Source organism: Podarcis bocagei (assembly GCF_964188305.1).
Source record: "Podarcis bocagei genome assembly, chromosome: 8".
Taxonomy (NCBI): Eukaryota; Metazoa; Chordata; class Lepidosauria; order Squamata; family Lacertidae; genus Podarcis; species Podarcis bocagei.
Window position 1 is genome coordinate 6024820 of NC_138133.1, and position 17643 is coordinate 6042462.

General features: G+C 45.1%; 1 protein-coding gene across 2 annotated transcripts in view; it reads right to left on the bottom strand.

Annotated features, from left to right (window-relative positions):
• The window catches only part of LOC308593683 (protein diaphanous homolog 1-like), an 81782-nt gene that overhangs the window by 2687 nt on the left and 61452 nt on the right, over positions 1-17643 (bottom strand). The window contains exons 23-26 of one of the 2 annotated variants that reach the window (XM_081206213.1): positions 16544-16685; positions 14882-15044; positions 13988-14123; positions 7700-7786 (exon numbers count right to left, since the gene is read on the bottom strand). In XM_081206213.1, coding sequence (XP_081062339.1) covers positions 7700-7786; positions 13988-14123; positions 14882-15044; positions 16544-16685 — 528 coding nt within the window. Of the gene's footprint in view, positions 1-7699; positions 7787-13987; positions 14124-14881; positions 15045-16242; positions 16686-17643 lie in introns of those variants that run through there. The other variant, XM_081206212.1, reaches the window with a different exon arrangement.

A 17643-nucleotide genomic window follows, 5' to 3' on the forward strand; every position in this document is an offset into this window, starting at 1 on the left:
TTTGCCTATTATGCCTAGCATAGCGCTTCCAAGAGATCTCCCCTACCATCGACTATGAATATGCTAGTTTTGTAGGGTGAGGTTTGGGAAGGCGGAAGTGTGTTGGGGGGTTTTTGGGGGGGCGGGGGGAGATATTGAGAATCCACTTTCTGAGCCAGAACTGGTGGGAAGGGGATGCGCCTTTTGGAGGGGGCTGGAGGTTATCCAGAGAGAGTACATGGGTGTGTTGATGTGACAGGGGCTGAACTTTTTATAAGGCGGGTGTTTATGTGAAGTGAGTGGGGCCCAAAGCAGGCCCATACTTCCCATTGAAATACTTATAAGTTTATGCTGATTAAAACCATTCTTCATTTTAAATATTGTATTGTTTTTCCTGTTTTTTGTGCCCTACATATAAAATATGTGCAGTGTGCATAGGAATTCGTTCATATTTTTTTCAAACTATAGTCCGGCCCCCAACAGTGTCAGAGGGGCAGTGAACTGGCCCCCCGTTTAAAAGGTTTGAGGACCCTTGCTGTGGACCTTCCCCAAGTAGGTTGCCTGCACTTGGACTTAAAGGTTTATCACCACTCGACCGCTTCCATTGGTAGAAACAAAGCCTGTTCTGCACCTGAATGAACTTGATTGTTTAGTGTGGCAGCACCTGCACTTGGGAACTCCCTGCCTAGGGAGATCAAGCAGGCGTCTCCACTGTACTCTTTCCAGCACCAGCTGAAAACATTCTTGTACCTCAAAACTATAAAACTATGTATATTCAAGCACTTTGATGTTTTGGAATTATTGGCCTGGAAAATGAGTAAGAACTGACCCAATCTTCACAAAAACCAAGACTTCTGGCTTTGTGGACTGGAGAAAGGGCTGTAGCGAATGACACCATTTTGTCCTATTTTATTTAGAAGGGCTTACATAGCTTAAAAGGGGATACAGCAAACTGATTCTGCAAAAGTGGTTCTCAGAGAAAAACACAGCTCAAGAGTGTTTTCTGAAATGAAGCCTTTCTGCTAATGACTGTGTCTTCTGAAGAGACAAAACACTTGCGTATACACACAGTTCTGTGCAACACGAACCACTTGGTAGGACTGTCTCCTAGAACACGTTACTTCTAGGAAGGGGCACAATCACCTGTTTCAGAAGAGACACTCCTGAGACACATGTTTTGCCACAGACTGTGTAGAGAAGTGGATGTCTTCCAAGCTATAAATATGGATAGATTCTAGCTCATATCATCACATTTCAACCGCCTGATAATGTCAGTACACTCTCGCCCTGGAGGTTATTGCGTCTTGTCTGGATTTTTGGTATCTGTTGCCATGCAGGCTGACCCCTAACAGGCTTTGGTCAATGAAATCAAACCCTCTTCCCTCTGCTCCACCTGGAGTTCTGACAAGGACAATTAACAGAGAATGTCCCATGCCTGAACCTATTACAGTCACAAAAAAGCAATACTGCCTTTCTGCTGCAAAGAAAGGTATGGGCACCTCAGGTTTTGGGTATGATACCAAAGCAGCTGTTAAGCTGTGAAGATACCTCTTGAAACTGGAGATCATACAGATCACAAACCCTAAGCATCATGAGGGACTGTGGCTAGAGGTTCAGTCATAGAGAAGATAAAAAAATTCCTTCCAGTAGCACCTTAAAGACCAACTAAGTTAGTTCTTGGTATGAGCTTTCGTGTGCATCTGAAGTATCTGTGTATCTGAAGAAGTGTGCATGCACATGAAAGCTCATACCAAGAACTAACTTAGTTGGTCTTTATGGTGCTACTGGAAGGAATTTTTTTATTTTGACTATGGCAGACCAACACGGCTACCTATCTGTAACTGGAGTCATAGAGAAGGTTAAGGAGGATTTGGAAAGCTGGAGGGGTCACTTTTGGCCTGCCAAGACAGGCAAAAAAACATTCAACACAAAGATTATAACTTGTGCAACATACACACACTTTTACATTATGGCACTGTACCACATGAGTGTGCCCATAAACCTGATCACTAACAGAAGTGTAGAGAAAACTCCAGGGTTTGGGAAGAAGAATGCAGAAGCAAAGACAACCATGGGAGAACCAAGTGGCAGCTCTGGTTGCTGACCTGAGATGCTGCAGTTCCATGGAGAGTTCAGTTCACCAGACACGGAAAGAAAGGGCACACTTCTGGTGTCACATCTAGAGCAAACACCTGAACATCATGCAAAGGGAACATGCAACTGGCAGAAGAACGACAATTCTAAAGGCAAAGAAAATGCTCCTTGTCATCTGCTTGTGCCTGCCTACCAAGTTGTACTAGGACTATCCTTGAAGGGCAAACCCTGAGAAATGCTTCCTATAGCCGTAGAGCTGGTAGAGCTCAGGGTCGTAAATATACGAAGCAATAAAGACAAAAAGGAATACGTAGAGGTGTCAGCCAGCTGCATTGCCTGGATGATGGATCACTGCAGTACTGGAGTTGGGAACACTGCACATGCCGACAAGGAGGGAGGAGGGTGAGGAGAAAGACAGCAAGGAAACAGCCTCGGAAGGAGCCAGGAGAACCAGGAAGGTTGTCCTGGGCAGGGCAGGCCCATACTCCAAGACAGAAGTGAGGAAGGATCCACACTTCAAAGGGACCAACTATAGTGAGTCACATGTACTCAAGGTGACCCATTTGGAAACCCAAAGACAATCAGTTCTGGGCAGACTGCTGAACCCAGCAGGGGAGGCTGCCTGAACGCCAATCTCCTCTTCCAAACTTCCTGCCTGCAGCACACGAGGACGTCACACACAAATGGAGGGGAGTGGGAGGAAAGAACATCCACATGCCCATGGGTTACCCGCTCAGGTGTGTGTTCCTCCACCTCACAAAGGGACAGGACAGAGTTTGCTGCGAGGAAATAAAAAAAGTGCCCATCAGGTTACCTGTTCAGGATGCGCGAAAGCTCTGACTGCCTTCCCCACAAGAGAACAGAGGCAACAGGAAACCCCTCCGCACAATTCCAGAGAACCTGGGCTCTGTATGTATTTACAGGGGGCTTATGACCCATAAGATACTGCAAGAGACAGGGCCTTGTGTACGTTTGATCAGTTCAGGCTTTCGCAGCTGACTGGTCCCTAATTCTTCCATCAATATGAGGAGCAGGGGGACAGCCAGAGACCCACAATTCAAAAGCGTGAGCTTGTGCCATACTGACTGCCAAAGCATGTGAACAAAGCAGGTGATAAAGTCATTTCCCCCCTGCAACGAAGTCAGCACAGAACCATTACATTGTGCTTTAGTTCTCAGAGGTTAAAAATTAATACCCAGGCTGTACCACTTCAGACTGCAGGGCGCAGGGGCTTCTATGAACAAATGCTCTTCTCCCTAACATGCCAGATTTCTATGTGAAGGGATTCCTACCCTTTGTATGGAGCACTCCATCTTGGGAGCGCTCACCTACAACCTTAAGTACTATTACAGACCAGATTCACCACCTGTCTTAGAAATAACTAGGTCTAAACCATGTGGGTGGAGCTTCTGGTGTTATGGTTTTTCTTTCAGATGGAGACTAAACAAAAGGAGCTGGATCAAGGAAGTGGAATGACCTCATTATCTGAACTCCATCACCACAACAGCAGATGGTCTGCACGATGTCAGGGCTGTGGACGTCAATGACAAGATGAGTAATCAAAATCAGAAGGGCTGTCTGAATCAGGCTGAAACCATGACTGTAGGACTATCACTGAGGCAAGCTGCATGGGGACAGACACAAGGCTATTGTGCATTCCCCTCCCTGCAGACGGCAGCAACTGGCAGGCCTTTCTTAATGAACTAGCAGGAACAATATCCCTGCTGACTTATCCCACAATAACTACTTAAGCTATTCAGTGGAGCCCACAAAGGGCTATTCGCTTTTTCATTCCTTCACATCCTAGCATGAATATGCCAGTGCCACTGAATAGCGACAGCTGCTTGTCAGCGAAAGCAAAGTCAAAGATCAGAGCCAATTGTGTTGATCAGCAGTTACTCTGTGGCAGTGATAGGATGTAGCATCCCTCCCTGCCCCCAAATCTTTATGAGGAGGGGCTGTCTCAATTTCTCTTTGAGGGCACATGATGTTAGCCGTAGATGATTCCAGTGAAAGAGTAGCAAAACCCTTTGGAGAGATCAGCAGTACACCTGTGCTCTACTTATTTAGATGCTTCCTGTTAATTTCATAGCTCTGAGCATACATGAACCTGGAAATCAAGTCTCACCACTGGGCTGAAGCAGAAAAGAGAAGTAGCTTTGGAGAAATCAGAATCAGTTTGGGGTTACTCCTATACATCTTTGTCACTACAGGCCCAAGGGACCTCTGCACCTAGAAGTGCCTTTTGCCAGGTTGAAATTGGCTGAGAGGAAGAAGCAGCACAGGGAAGAGGCCAGAAGAGACTGCCAGCTGGCCTGGGCATCTGATGCTGCAACCACCATTTATCTGCACAGACTCTTCATCCTAACCTGTGTGGGTGGTCACCTTCCATCTTTTCTAGCTCCTCCTCCTGCCATGTTGACTCTTAATCCTAATCAGTGGCAGCTGGAGAAGCCTAAGGTCCCCAAACTGTCCAGACTGGCCATCTATATCTCTGCAGTAAGGGCGCCAGGGCTGGCAGTTAGAGGAGCCAGCGGAGCAGGGCCAATGTGTGCACAGGGGTGGAGGGCAGCATGTTCCGGTTGTCCTTCCACGGATCTCCTGGGTAAGCCATCACACTGTCTTTTGCAGTGCCACCTGTAGCACGAGAACACTTCTCCATTTTTATTATTTGTATAGACAGAAATATGTGGCACATCTGCAGAATGGAGCAACACAGAAACTGGCTGGAATTTCAAGTAATACTCAGCAGTGAATGAACAGTGGCTCCATTCAGACATCACACCAACCCAAATTTAAGCTTTTTAAATGGCAGATTGGTATATTGTAAGAATTCAACCAGTACTGCATGGATCTTCAACCCTTGCTCTGTTCAACACATGGGCCCCTCTTAAAGGTTGGTTGCTGCTGAGAGATCATGCCCTGCCTGCTGACTTAGCTCTCTCCTTAAGACTGCTGAAAAAGTGCAGAGCAACTTAAGTCCAACTCTAACCCTAAAAAGCCCTTAAAGGTAAAGGTAAAGGACCCCTGACAGTTAAGTCCAGTCGCAGACGACTCTGGGGTTGCGGTGCTCATCTCGCTTTACAGGCCGAGGGAGCTGGTGTTTGTCCGAAGACAGTTTTTCCGGGTCATGTGGCCAGCATGACTAAGCCGCTTCTGGTGCTATGGAACACCGACACCAGAGCAGCGCACAGAAACGCCATTTACCTTCCCGCCGGACAGTACCTATTTATCTACTTGCACTTTTTGTGTGTGTGTGTGCTTTCAAACTGCTAGGTTGGCAGGAGCAGGGGCCGAACAACGGGAGCTCAGTCCGCCGTAGAGGCTCGAACTGCTGACCTTTCAATTGGCAAGCCCAAGGCTCAGTGGATTAGACCACAGCGCCACCCACCTTAAAACACTCTAATAAAGTGAATGTGGCAGGCTTATTGCAGCTGCTGCTATTCCAAGAAGGAGACTGCGGCTGCTTTGCTCCTCCCCGGGCTCAGCACAGGCCAGCAGCTAAACCAAGGTTTGACATGGCATGTTGTTCAAACCAGGGATCATAGTGAAGGTTCCCCAACTGCAATCACAGTTTCTAACTACAGGATAAACCTTGAATACAGATTCACTACTTTGGCTTACTGTGGCATGTGAAATGGGCCAAACTCTGCCCTACCTATTCAAAAGACCAGCTCATTCAACGTTTCCCTGCCTTAGGGATTCTTTTCCTTTCCTCCCTGCCATAATGCAAAGGCAGATCATTGTGAAGACTCTCTTGCTCTGTGAAGCACAATCTATATCCAGCTTGATCCCACTGGCCCAAAAGGTGACAAAAAAGCTTAAACCTTAGTACTGCAGTTTAAATCTTAGTATTTCAACTTAATTATCTATGATGCAGCAGGTTGTAACAAAATAAGTCATTTTTGTTCCGTTATCTGCTCTGGGTTGCTTTGACTGACTTTCTGCAAGTTATCTACAACTCCTCAGGTGAGTTTGGCTGCATCAAAGTGAAACTGAGGAACGACTGATACAGAACTATTTCTATTTAGTGCCTAACTCATAGGGTTTTGCAATGTCTGCTTCTTCAGAAAATTACTATTCAAATACATAACCATTTCTAACCTCAGAATGCCATAAGAATTTGAAACTAACATGCTTTAATATATTTAACAAAATTACTTAGCACTTAAATTGATCAATTTCTAAAGACCTGCATATTATCAAATTCTTACTTCACATTATTAAATTAAATATAACATTCCAATGATCAGTTAATGGAAAGACATATTATATTTGTGTGTGTGTGTGTGTGTGGCGAGATGGTACATATAAAGTATCAGTGAAAGGACACTTTTATTACACATACTGATTACACTTATTTCATGTTTTTCCTGTAAATAAATTCTTTAAAATGTCTACACACACACACACACACACACACACACACACACAGAGAGAGAGAGAGAGAGAAAGTTATTTACCATGAAGGAAGACCTTTCATTTTACAGAAAAAGCATGAACAATCTTGTTATCTTGTATTTTAATGGGGCATTAAATATAATACTGCACCAAGCAGCTTTGTCTGAATCAGCAAATTGTGGTTTTTCTTGTCAGAAATCATGTGAAAATCAGCCCTTCTGGACATGAGCTCTCCCAGAGGCTTCTTGTAGTAACGAGAGAGACTTAAAAGGAAAAAGTGGTGAAGTCATCCAAACTTTCTTTTTAAATTGTCTGTACTCTGAATGTCAAATTGAACCACAAGAACCAGGGAGTGCCTAATAGCTTAAATAGTGTTGGGACTATTGATTTCATCTCGTAATTACTGCATATTTTAGTCAACTTGAGCTGCTCACTGAACTTGTGATGCTAAATAAGAGCTCTTTAACACATTGCCCCATGTTACATGTCCTTTCCTCCATAGGGTCAACCAGCTAAAAGTGCTCCAGATTTTTCGCAGGGCTTATAGACTCCAGGAAGCTGCAAGGTGTACCTTTGGCTTGTAGACCATCTGGCTATTAAGAGGAAGCAACAGTCAGGCAGGGAAAAGGAGTTTGAGACAAATGAACAGTCCTGGCATGGAAACAGAGCAAGCATCCTTTTGCCAATGCTCTCCCAAACGTTCTTTTCATAGAACATCTTACCACTTCAGGCATAAAGGCATCTATAAGCAGATTAATTACCGAATCATTGCCACAGGTATGCATTTAAGAGCTGTGAAACCCATCAAGGTTGATGGGTGAGTTAGAGAAGTCTGGTCTTTCCCCGAATCTCAAATACCCACTCTGAAGTGAAGAAGCTGGTCTCAGTTGTACCCGCTACAAAAATGCTTCATAAGGTTGTAAATAAATACAAACCAACAACCAATACTGAACATTGGCCCAAGGTCACTCACTGAACTTCAAAGATAAGCAAAGGATTTTTTAGCTGCCAGATTGAAGACTAACACTAATTTTTTTTAAATCAAATTGGCTCTTACAATTTCAGAAGAATGGCAAAGACAGAAAACTGTGAGCTGCCATCGTACCAAAAACAAGTGCTTGGTGAGTTAAACTCCTTCTAGGCATGACTGAAGTTTCATCTTTCTTCCATACAATTCAGGTTTGATCAACAAGAGGATCAGACTTCTGGGCCTAACAGAACATACCTTGGCGTGGTCCTCTTTTCCTACGGAAGGCTGCTCCTGATTGCAAGGCCTCCATTAGACTGTCCATAACTCCTGTTTCATCGCCCTCTGCAAAGTGCAAAAAGAAAAAGAAAAAAGAAAAGGTGACTCACATTGCCTTCACATTCTGACAGATGCAAAAGATGGCACCATCTACCAAGCCCTCCCACAGTGTGTATCAGGTGAATACCGCTTCCCAAGACCCCTGTACAAGGAGCGCATGGGAAGATCACCCACCAGGCTCCCATCAAATAGTGCAAGGTGAAATATTTTCTGGCTCAGGGTGCAGGCATTGGGGAAAGGATGGAATGTATATTTGAATGCACTCCCTTGTAAACAAACAAACAAAAAGAACTTTATATATGTGGGAAACTGACATGTCAGGGAGAAAGCCACACTAAAATGCTTCTCAAAGTGATTTCTAACTGACATGGGGAGTAAGTTCTTTTTATAACAAGGGGAAATATTAAACTAGGCACTCACACTATGTAGAGCTGTAATCCCAAAAACAATTCTGCTGCACATTAGATTCAGAACCATATCTGCTGGTCTGTGTTAGTGTTAACTTTTACGTTAAAAGGTTTGGGAAGGGGAGATGAGAAAAACCACTCCTCCCCTGCCTTACCTCACTGCTTTAATAACTCACATCAAAGTGAGAATGCAGGAAGAAAATGTCTCAAAGCAGCAAACTCTGAGAAGATCAGGCTAGGGAAGGGGCAGGTTTTCCTTTAGTCACTCACGGGCTCCCCCCCCCCCAGCTTCTTAACTGAATTGGCAAGCACGGCTGGTTTGGCCTTCAGCAATCATGCTTTCTATTCTACTAATAAGAGGAAATAAATTCCTTCTTTATCAGCACAAAAACTGAGATGTAACTCCCCATCGCAGCTCTCCTCGCTTCATTCCAGTTATTCCACTACAGGGCTGAGGAATGGCTCAGGCCTCCCCTGCCTCCGCAATAGCAAGGCAGGCAGGGATGGAGGAGCCTTTACTCTGGTCACCGTTTTAAAGGAAACTGACCTAATTCACACACACACTAAAACAGCACATGATTTGCGATAAAAAAAGAAAAGCAAAATGCAATAAAATAACAGATTGATTAGTCCGTCCATCCCTAAAGACAGGCGTGGGAGGAATCCCTCTGAAAGGCAACTCCACCCCCACTCCCTCCACCCTCTCACACACATGTTGCAGTGGGGGTGGGGGCTTCCTGGCAGGCTCCCAGCAGCTTTTAATGGGTCCAGCTACTGGGCTATTCTGCTGCCTTGATGTGATTAGCACCCCCAGGGCTTTTGTGCCATCCATTTCCCATTAATCTCCTTTTCGCTTTCAGCAGCTCTCTGGCTCCTAAGGAGATTAGCTGGCCTGTCTCAACTGATCGCCTTCCCCTAGCAACAAGGATGCTCCTGGCCCAAAAACCATGTGCCAAGGGAGACCCCTGCATCGTTCCTTTGGCAGAAGCTGTGCGCTGCCATGATCCTCTCTTGCCAGACGAGCAGCTCAGCTCACCTCACTAAAGCAGTGCAAAGGAGGTGCAGGGGGGGGGGGAACTGAGTGGCTGTGCCTTTGCTTGGTATCCCTTCTCACAGGAAGAAGGGAAACCAGCGACACCTTCTACAGACATTATGAGGGGTGAGAGGAAACATGGCAGAAGCAAAAGCTCTTGCAGCCATTAAAGTTTTGTGAATGAAAACTCATGAAGCCAGATTTGGAGATGGTCCCTCTAACATCCTTGCCGGAAAACAAAGGCCCTGCAAATATGTCTGCTGAAAAAAGGAGAGCCCAAAGATTACATTATCTGCAGGAGCACAAATGTTTCTAATTCATTTAATTCCACTGTTGTCATCCCCGGCTCCCATCCACAGTGAGCCTGGTGCTGAAAGCGTTAACCACTAATTCACAGGCCGCCCTGCAAATCTTGGTTTCCGTGGCAACAGCTCCTGGCTAAACATAAACCTACAAAATCACACTAGAACATCTGTTGGGTACTTTCAGTGGGTCTGAATCCATTATCCACAGCGCCACCTGCTGGCAAAAATAACCTGCTACACCTGACCTATATCTGTATATTCAACCTGCTAAGCTATAATAATAATAATTTATTATTTATACCCCACCCATATGGCTGGGTTTCCCCAGCAACTCTGAGGTGGCTCACAACAGAATATTAAAAACACGATAAAAAAATCAAACATTAAAAACTTATCTAAACAGGGTTGCCTTCAGATGTCTTCTAAAAGTCAGATAGTTGTTTGTTTCCTTTACAGCTAAAAGGCATGCATATAAAAATGCCCTCTTAATGGAAATGTGTCCACCAGTCAGCTCTGAGATAAGCAAGAAACAGTCAAGAGAGCAAAACGTTCCAAGTGGGAAATAATCACAGCAGTCCTCCAGGACCAGACCAAAGACCCACCGACTCTAACATCCTATTCCCAACTGTGGAACATGGGGACGCTTGCATAATATCAAGTCAAGATCTTGCAGGAAATGGGCACCTATACTGGCACCGCTTCTCTGGCAGAGGTGGGGGGCATGAACTGCGGCACCCATGAGGGTGCTGCCATAATAGTAGGGGGCTTGTGTGCTTTGCTCCAGAATCAGCCCCTCCCTTCACTGTCAGCTAAGAAGGACAGTTAAGAATGTCAGTTAAGAAGGGCCAACTGTCTCTTCTTGTTCCTTGCCTCAGACTTGCCTCATGTTGCTGTATTTTGCTTCTCTCTTTATGTTATTTTACTACAGTTTTCTTTATTATTAAAGCTTAAAAAGGACCCCTGATAGTTAAGTTCAGTTGCGAACGACTCTGGGGTTGTGGCGCTCATCTCGCTTTACTGGCTGAGGGAGCCTACATTTGTCCGCAGTTTTTACAGGTCATGTGGCCAGCATGACTAAACCGCTTCTGGCGAAACCAGAGCAGCGCACAGAAATGCTGTTTACCTTCCCGCCGGAGCGGTACCTATTGGTCTACTTACACTTTGACGTGCTTTTGAACTGCTAGGTTGGCAGGAGCAGGGACCGAGCAACGGGAGCTCAGCCCATCGCGGGGATTCGAACCACCGACCTTCTGATCGGTAAGCCCTAGGCTCAGTGGTTTAGACCACAGTGCCAACCGCATCCCAAATATTATTAAAGCTTAGTTTAGGTAAAGGTAAAGGTACCCCTGCCCGTACGGGCCAGTCTTGACAGACTCTAGGGTTGTGCGCCTATCTCACTTAAGAGGCCAGGGGCCAGCGCTGTCCGGAGACACTTCCAGGTCACGTGGTCAGCGTGACAAAGCCGCATCTGGCAAGCCAGCGCAGCAGACGGAAACGCCGTTTACCTTCCCGCCAGTAAGCGGTCCCTATTTATCTACTTGCACCTGGAGGTGCTTTCAAACTGCTCGGTTGGCAGGCGCTGGGACCGAGCAACAGGAGCGCACCCCACCGCGGGGATTCAAACCGCCGACCTTTCGATCGGCAAGCCCTAGGCGCTAAGGCTTTTATCCACAGCGCCACCTGCGTCCCTTAGTTTACATTTAAATAAATAATAATAATAATCAAGTCAAGCCACTGGTCCATGCAGTTCATTCTCCCTGAACCACCTCCAATTTGCCTGAATTATTTTGTAAGTTCAATGGTGCCAGCTCTTGATTTCTGTAGATAAGGGACCCCTTTCTCCTCTCCCCACCTCTGTGTTTCATTAAGCTTGAGGAAGAAGCAGGAAAACAGCACTGGCCTAAGGGAGATGGAGGTACCCCTTAATTCTTACTGCTGTTTCTCTGCTTGTTCCTGAAGCTTAGTGAAATATGTGGAGAGGGGGAGAAGAGAAAGGGGTCCCTTATCTACAGAAATCAAGAGCTGGCACCATTGAACTTACAAAATAATTCAGGCAAATTGGGGGTGGTTCAGGGAGAACTATGGGGGCCCTCCATCTCCCTCACATCCTTCTTTCACTAGGCCAGGGCTGTTTTCTCTGCTTATATATTACTCACAGCACTGTTTCACCACAGTAATCCAAGACAAAATTGTGGGGGAAGGGGGAAGGAATGTGAGGAGAACCATAAGCCATGTCACTCAGCACAACTTCGAGTTGCTCAAAGGCAGGGGTAACTGGCAGGAAATTGCGGGAGACAGGAAATAAGCAGACAGGGGTAGTAATTGAGTCCATATGTTCTAACAAAGGAATGTTTTTGGTAGCTAAGAGAGGATTGTGTCTGTATGCAAGGAAGCCTTCTGGAAAGACACAGATTAGCAGACGGTCACTTGGCTGGGCAATCAGAACCAGCATTTGGAAAACTTGCGCTAATATTGGAGGCATGAATCAGAACTGTAAACTGACGCAGGGCCTTCATTAAAGCCTTCTAAGCATCTAGGCAATTAGAAACTAAGATCTAGATAGGATTCTAATTAACAAATGCTATCTATTTAGATATGTGACTGCTGCATTAAAAAGGGGTAAATTAGTACTATAAAGTCACACAATTGCTGTTCAATTGCAAGACATGCAAGTCAAGCAAAGTGGGCTCAGTCCATAGTTCCAGGGTCCATTACAATACCCTACGCTTTCAGGGGGGAGTAGCTGTGTTAGTTTACCGCAACAAAAACAACAAGAGGCTTGTAGCATCTTAAAGATTAACAACTTCATTGTGGAGAAAGACAGGGGTGGAAGACCCGTCATCCTCCAGAATTGAGGCTATATACTCTGACCAATGGGCCAAGATCATCATTAATGGTAACATCCTCCAGATGTTGTTAGACCACAACTTCCATCATCTCTGACCCCTAACCATGCTGGTAGGGGCTGACAGAGCCCATCATCATATGGAGAGCACCACATTGGCTATCCCTGGTGGAAGCTGTCATAGGTTAGAGTTCATCAGACATATAAAATGTTTTCCTCAGTTGGCAAGTGTATATATGCACACACTTTGGTGTAGAGAGAAATAATGGTGTTCAGTGGAGTCAAAGAGCAATAAAATGCAAACAGTCTGTATAGCACTTCATGCATCTGATGACATGGGCCCTAATCTATAAAAACTTAAGCCATAATGAATTTGTTGTTCTTTAAGGTGCTACAAGACTCTTTCTTGTTTATAATGAACTACTGTCTTAAATAATCCTGGGCTAAAGTGGTACTGCTGTTATCTAGCCCTATTTATTTATTTATTTACAAAGTGTTCTCAAAGCTGTTTGCTGAGGAAAAACTGAGCATAGACCATCATGCAAGCTGAAACATACATAAGAACAAATTCAAAGCCCTGGCAGTAAGCAAAGAGCTTAGCTCTCAAGGCTTGGCAAAACAAAGTTTTTACTCGTCTCTGAAAGAAGACAAGTGAGGCAAAGTACTGGAAGGGATTCCACAGGATTTAAATGCCATGGAAAACCATGAAAAGGAAAGGAGCAAAATCAAACTGAGCTCTGAAAGGAAAAGGAAGAGGAAGAAAGCACCAAAAGAAATCATTTAAGCATACCATGCTGATGAACAAAGCCCACTAAACCAGAAAATTCCTGCACAGAAAGCACTTTTATATCGAAAGTTGCATTAAACTTGTACATAGAGAATCATAAATGTAGAGTCATTTTGCTTCATGTAGATATGATGGAAATGGACCAGAAAACTGTGGTCCATCACAGTTTCCCACCCCATTTACACCCAGCTGAAGACACGCTGAGGCTATCAAAATGTGACTCCATGAATATTACTTAATCTCATTTCACTTCCAAAGTGCGTCCAGGGTAGGCCTGTGCCAAGTATGAAGAGCCTCTTCAGATTTCAAGACACAAACCTAAGAGCTGCTGCTACTGAAAACTTCTATGATTGAGGTGCAAATTGGTATATAACTAGGGATGTGCCTGTCAGTTAAAGGGGCTTAAGTTTGGCTTCCTTTTCCCCTGCACACAGCCATAAGGGCTAAATAGAATCTCCATGTGCAGTGGCAGTACCCCTAGGGGGCAAACAGTGCGTGGAGGGTTCTTGCCTCCTTATCTCTTCAAGGAGACTGGAAGGCCACAGTTGCAAGCAAGATGCTGGACTCTGGGTCTGATCCAAAAGAACTTTTATGGGATCCTTAAGGGAGAGGAGGCACTGACCCTCCTTCCTGCAATGACTCTGCCCCCTTCAAAATAGCTTTCCATCCACTGAGACAACTATAGAATAAATCCACTGGCACTGTTAGGAAATCAGTATCAGTAGGCCAGGATCTGTTACTGTATTCACTCAAGACTTCAGTGCCAAGTCCCTCTGTTTTGCATTCGGTCCCCTCTTCCCTATTCTTACCACCAAGCTGCTTTACATTACCTGCATTCATATCTATCAGTTGCTCTCTCTTCTGTTGTTTCTCCTGCCGTTCCTTCTCAGCCTTCTCTTTGGCAAGCTTAGCTTTACGCATCTTCTCTTCCGTCTCCCGCCGCTTCTGATTCTCCTTTACGGCTTGCTGAAAACCAGACACAGTTGGCTGGTAAGATGGACTACGGGGGAGTTATGGCAAGGATGTCCACCTGATGTTTCTTTCTCAATGACATAAAAGATAGCTCAAGAAAAGAATTAGGACAATGCGAGAGAAGAATTCAACAGGTTTGTGTAACTTGGGTCTACTAACAGCTTTAGCTATGTTAGTTAAATGAAACCTCCAAGTTCATAGGAAGTAAATGCTAGTTACTGGACACAATGCTGCCATATGCCTTCCAACATCTCAGATGAAAACAGACACATGCATGTTACTGCACCAAAACCCACATTACACTTCTGGTCTGACCAGAACTCTTTAAAAAAATATGCAAAAAGAAAAACCTTTGGCATGCTTTATCTCTCAGCAGATTTGGCTGTATAACTGCAATGCAAACACATTGAACAACATTTATTATCTGAATAGGCATTCACACACACACACACACACACACACACACACACACACACACACACACCTTTAGGTGAGGAGCTGAAGCCTCAAGAGTAGCAATTCTAGTGTACAAACACATTTCAAAAACACCTCCACCAAAATCTCTGCAAAAGGCCTAATAAGGGCAAAATGAAAAACTCGTGCAATGAGAGGGGGCTGTCTCCCACCAGGCACTGTTTCATGTGCTGCTGGAGGCACGGCGCTGGGTGGGCTTTCACAAGTCAGACACAAGCAAAGCAGTTTGCATGAGCAGAGGGTTGTATGCAGCTTAGCAGGCCAGAGGGGATGCTCACCAAAAACATGATTCTGAAGTTGTGCAAATCAGTGAAGAACTCCTCAGAAGATATTTTACTGGTGTCAAACAGGAAATACTGTCCTAATTCCATATAGAGGTTTTCCATATTTGAGTGCATCATCCGCAGCTTCTCATATTGCTCCTCAGCCTCCTTAACAAAGCTGTAAGACTTGAGTCAAAGATCACAGTTGCTGAGTGGAGGTACAATCTAAGTTTAACAAAAGAGCTCTATCTGCAGGTGACCCTCGGTGTTCTCAGCTGCTCTCCCCATTCCATGTCATCTGCCTGTATTTCTGTTTCAAACCAACTAACTTCTCTCTCCACGCCCCCCCCAAAAAACCCACCTGCAATTCAGAGTTCTACACGCACCCAATGACTAGCATTGCTTTGTGGCGCAGGGTTGCCTATCATCTGCTCACTAAGAATTATCTATTATAAGCAGTTAGTGCCATCAGTCCTGACAGCACCCACCCATGTATTGTAGAACCCTCCCATACTCATAGCTGGAGACTCCAAAGGATAGTACAGTGGTACCTCGGGTTACATACACTTCAGGTTATATACACTTCAGGTTACAGACTCTGCTAACCCAGAAATAGTACATCAGGTTAAGAACTTTGCTTCAGGATGAGAAAAGAAATCGTGCTCCGGCGGCACGGCAGCAGCAGGAGGCCCCATTAGCTAAAGTAGTGCTTCAGGTTAAGAACAGTTTCAGGTAAAGAACGGACCTCCGGAACGAATTAAGTACTTAACCCGAGGTACCACTGTATCTTGTTAGGTAGCATAAATCTGGTCCTACTGCCAACAAAATGAGCTGGACACACATGGAAAAGTATTAAGTAAGTTTGAGCTTGCTCCAATTTGAGCCATAAATAAATCTGGGACCAGACCTTGTCATTGCATGCACTAACCCTGTGGTAATCGAAGAGGTCCCTTAGGTACAGAATGCCTCCCCAACACCACCAAAACCTCTCCCCATATGAACTGACCTGGACCCTGCAATCATCATCTGAGGCCCTTCTTCGTGTGCCCCCTCCATGAGAGGCCAGAGGGAGGCAACACAAGAACGGGCTTTTCCATGGAGGTTCCCTGCTTGTGAGATGCTCTCCCCAGGGAAGCTGGCCTGGAGCATTCATTGCATATCTGTAGGTAAAAACATTCCTCTTCTCCCAGGCCTTGGGCTTATTAAACTATCTATGGTCTTTTAAACTGGGGATTGGGGAAGCTATTAATTTAATAAACAACAACTACCTCGGGTTAAGAACTTAATTCGTTCCGGAGGTCCGTTCTTAACCTGAAACTTAACCTGAAGCACCACTTTAGCTAATGGGGCCTCCCGCTGCCGCCGCGCGATTTCTGTTCTTATCCTGAAGCAAAGTTCTTAACCCGAGGTACTATTTCTGGGTTAGTGGAGTCTGTAACCTGAAGCGTCTGTAACCTGAAGCGTCTGTAACCCGAGGTACCACTGTACAGCCATGTGATCACAACTGTGCAGTCACTGTCTGTGACTTTGGAGAAGAGAGCCTTCCTGGAAGCTCCCCTTGGTTGTATCTTATTAGTGCCCCCCTCAAATGAGGAAAGAATCCAAAAGGGCTGCTTCCCCAGTAGCACACATAGAGTTCCTTATTCTACATGCTGTTCTCAGGGATTCCCAGTTCACAACGTTCTGAAGGATATCGTCATTTTCTCTTTAAATTTATCCTTCTCTTCTGTAGCACTGGGGCATTTGTCAACATCGCGCCGCAAGTCTGAAATCTGTTTCTTCATGAGGTCCAGGCTTTTCCCTAAATCGGCTGCAGGAACTTTGGGGTGGAGGGAAGACAAAGCAGGAGTAGAGGAATCAGAAAACAAGGAATTTGCTCACTGTAATTTCTCGAGGGAAGTAGGATGGCATTTTAATTTTAACTTCAGGATATTCCCACCCATCAGACCAGAAGGCAGGGCTAGCTATTAGGGACTTCTCCTTGGAAGTGGTTTCCCCAACTCACCAGACTGGGATAGAAAAAAGTAAGAACTGTTAAAACAAAAGAAACCCCAACCATTTAAAAGCACACAGGGTGATGTGGTGAACAGAATGAACAAGGAATCACACAGAGGGATAATTTCTGTAACAGTACATGGGGGAAGCGACATTATCCATTATTCTCAAGGGATGCATATAAAAATGCCCTCTTAAAGGAAATGTGTCCACCAGTCAGCTCTGAGATAAGCAAGAAACAGTCAAGAGAGCAAAACGTTCCAAGTGGGAAATAATCACAGCAGTCTTCCAGAACCAGACCAATGACCCACCGACTCTAACATCCTATTCCCAACAGCCTAATATCAAGTCAAGATCTTGCAGGAAATGGGCACCTATACTGGCACCGCTTCTCTGGCAGAGGTGGGGGGCATGAAATGCGGCACCCATGAGGGTGCTGCCATAATAGTAGGGGGCTTGTGTGCTTTGCTCCAGAATCAGCCCCTCCCTTCAGTGTCAGTTAAGAAGGACAGTTAAGAATGTCAGTTAAGGAGCAGCAACTGTCTCTTCTTGTTCCTTGCCTCAGACTTGCCTCATGTTGCTGTATTTTGTTTCTCTCGTTATGCTATTTTGTTACAGTTTTCTTTATTATTAAAGCCTAGCTTGTTGTTGTTGTTTAGCCGATTAGTCATGTCCGACTCTTCGTGACCCCATGTAAGCTTAGCTTACATTTAAATAAATAATCATCATCAAGTCAAGCCACTGGTCCTTGCTGTTCATTCATTCTCACCACTCCCAACCTG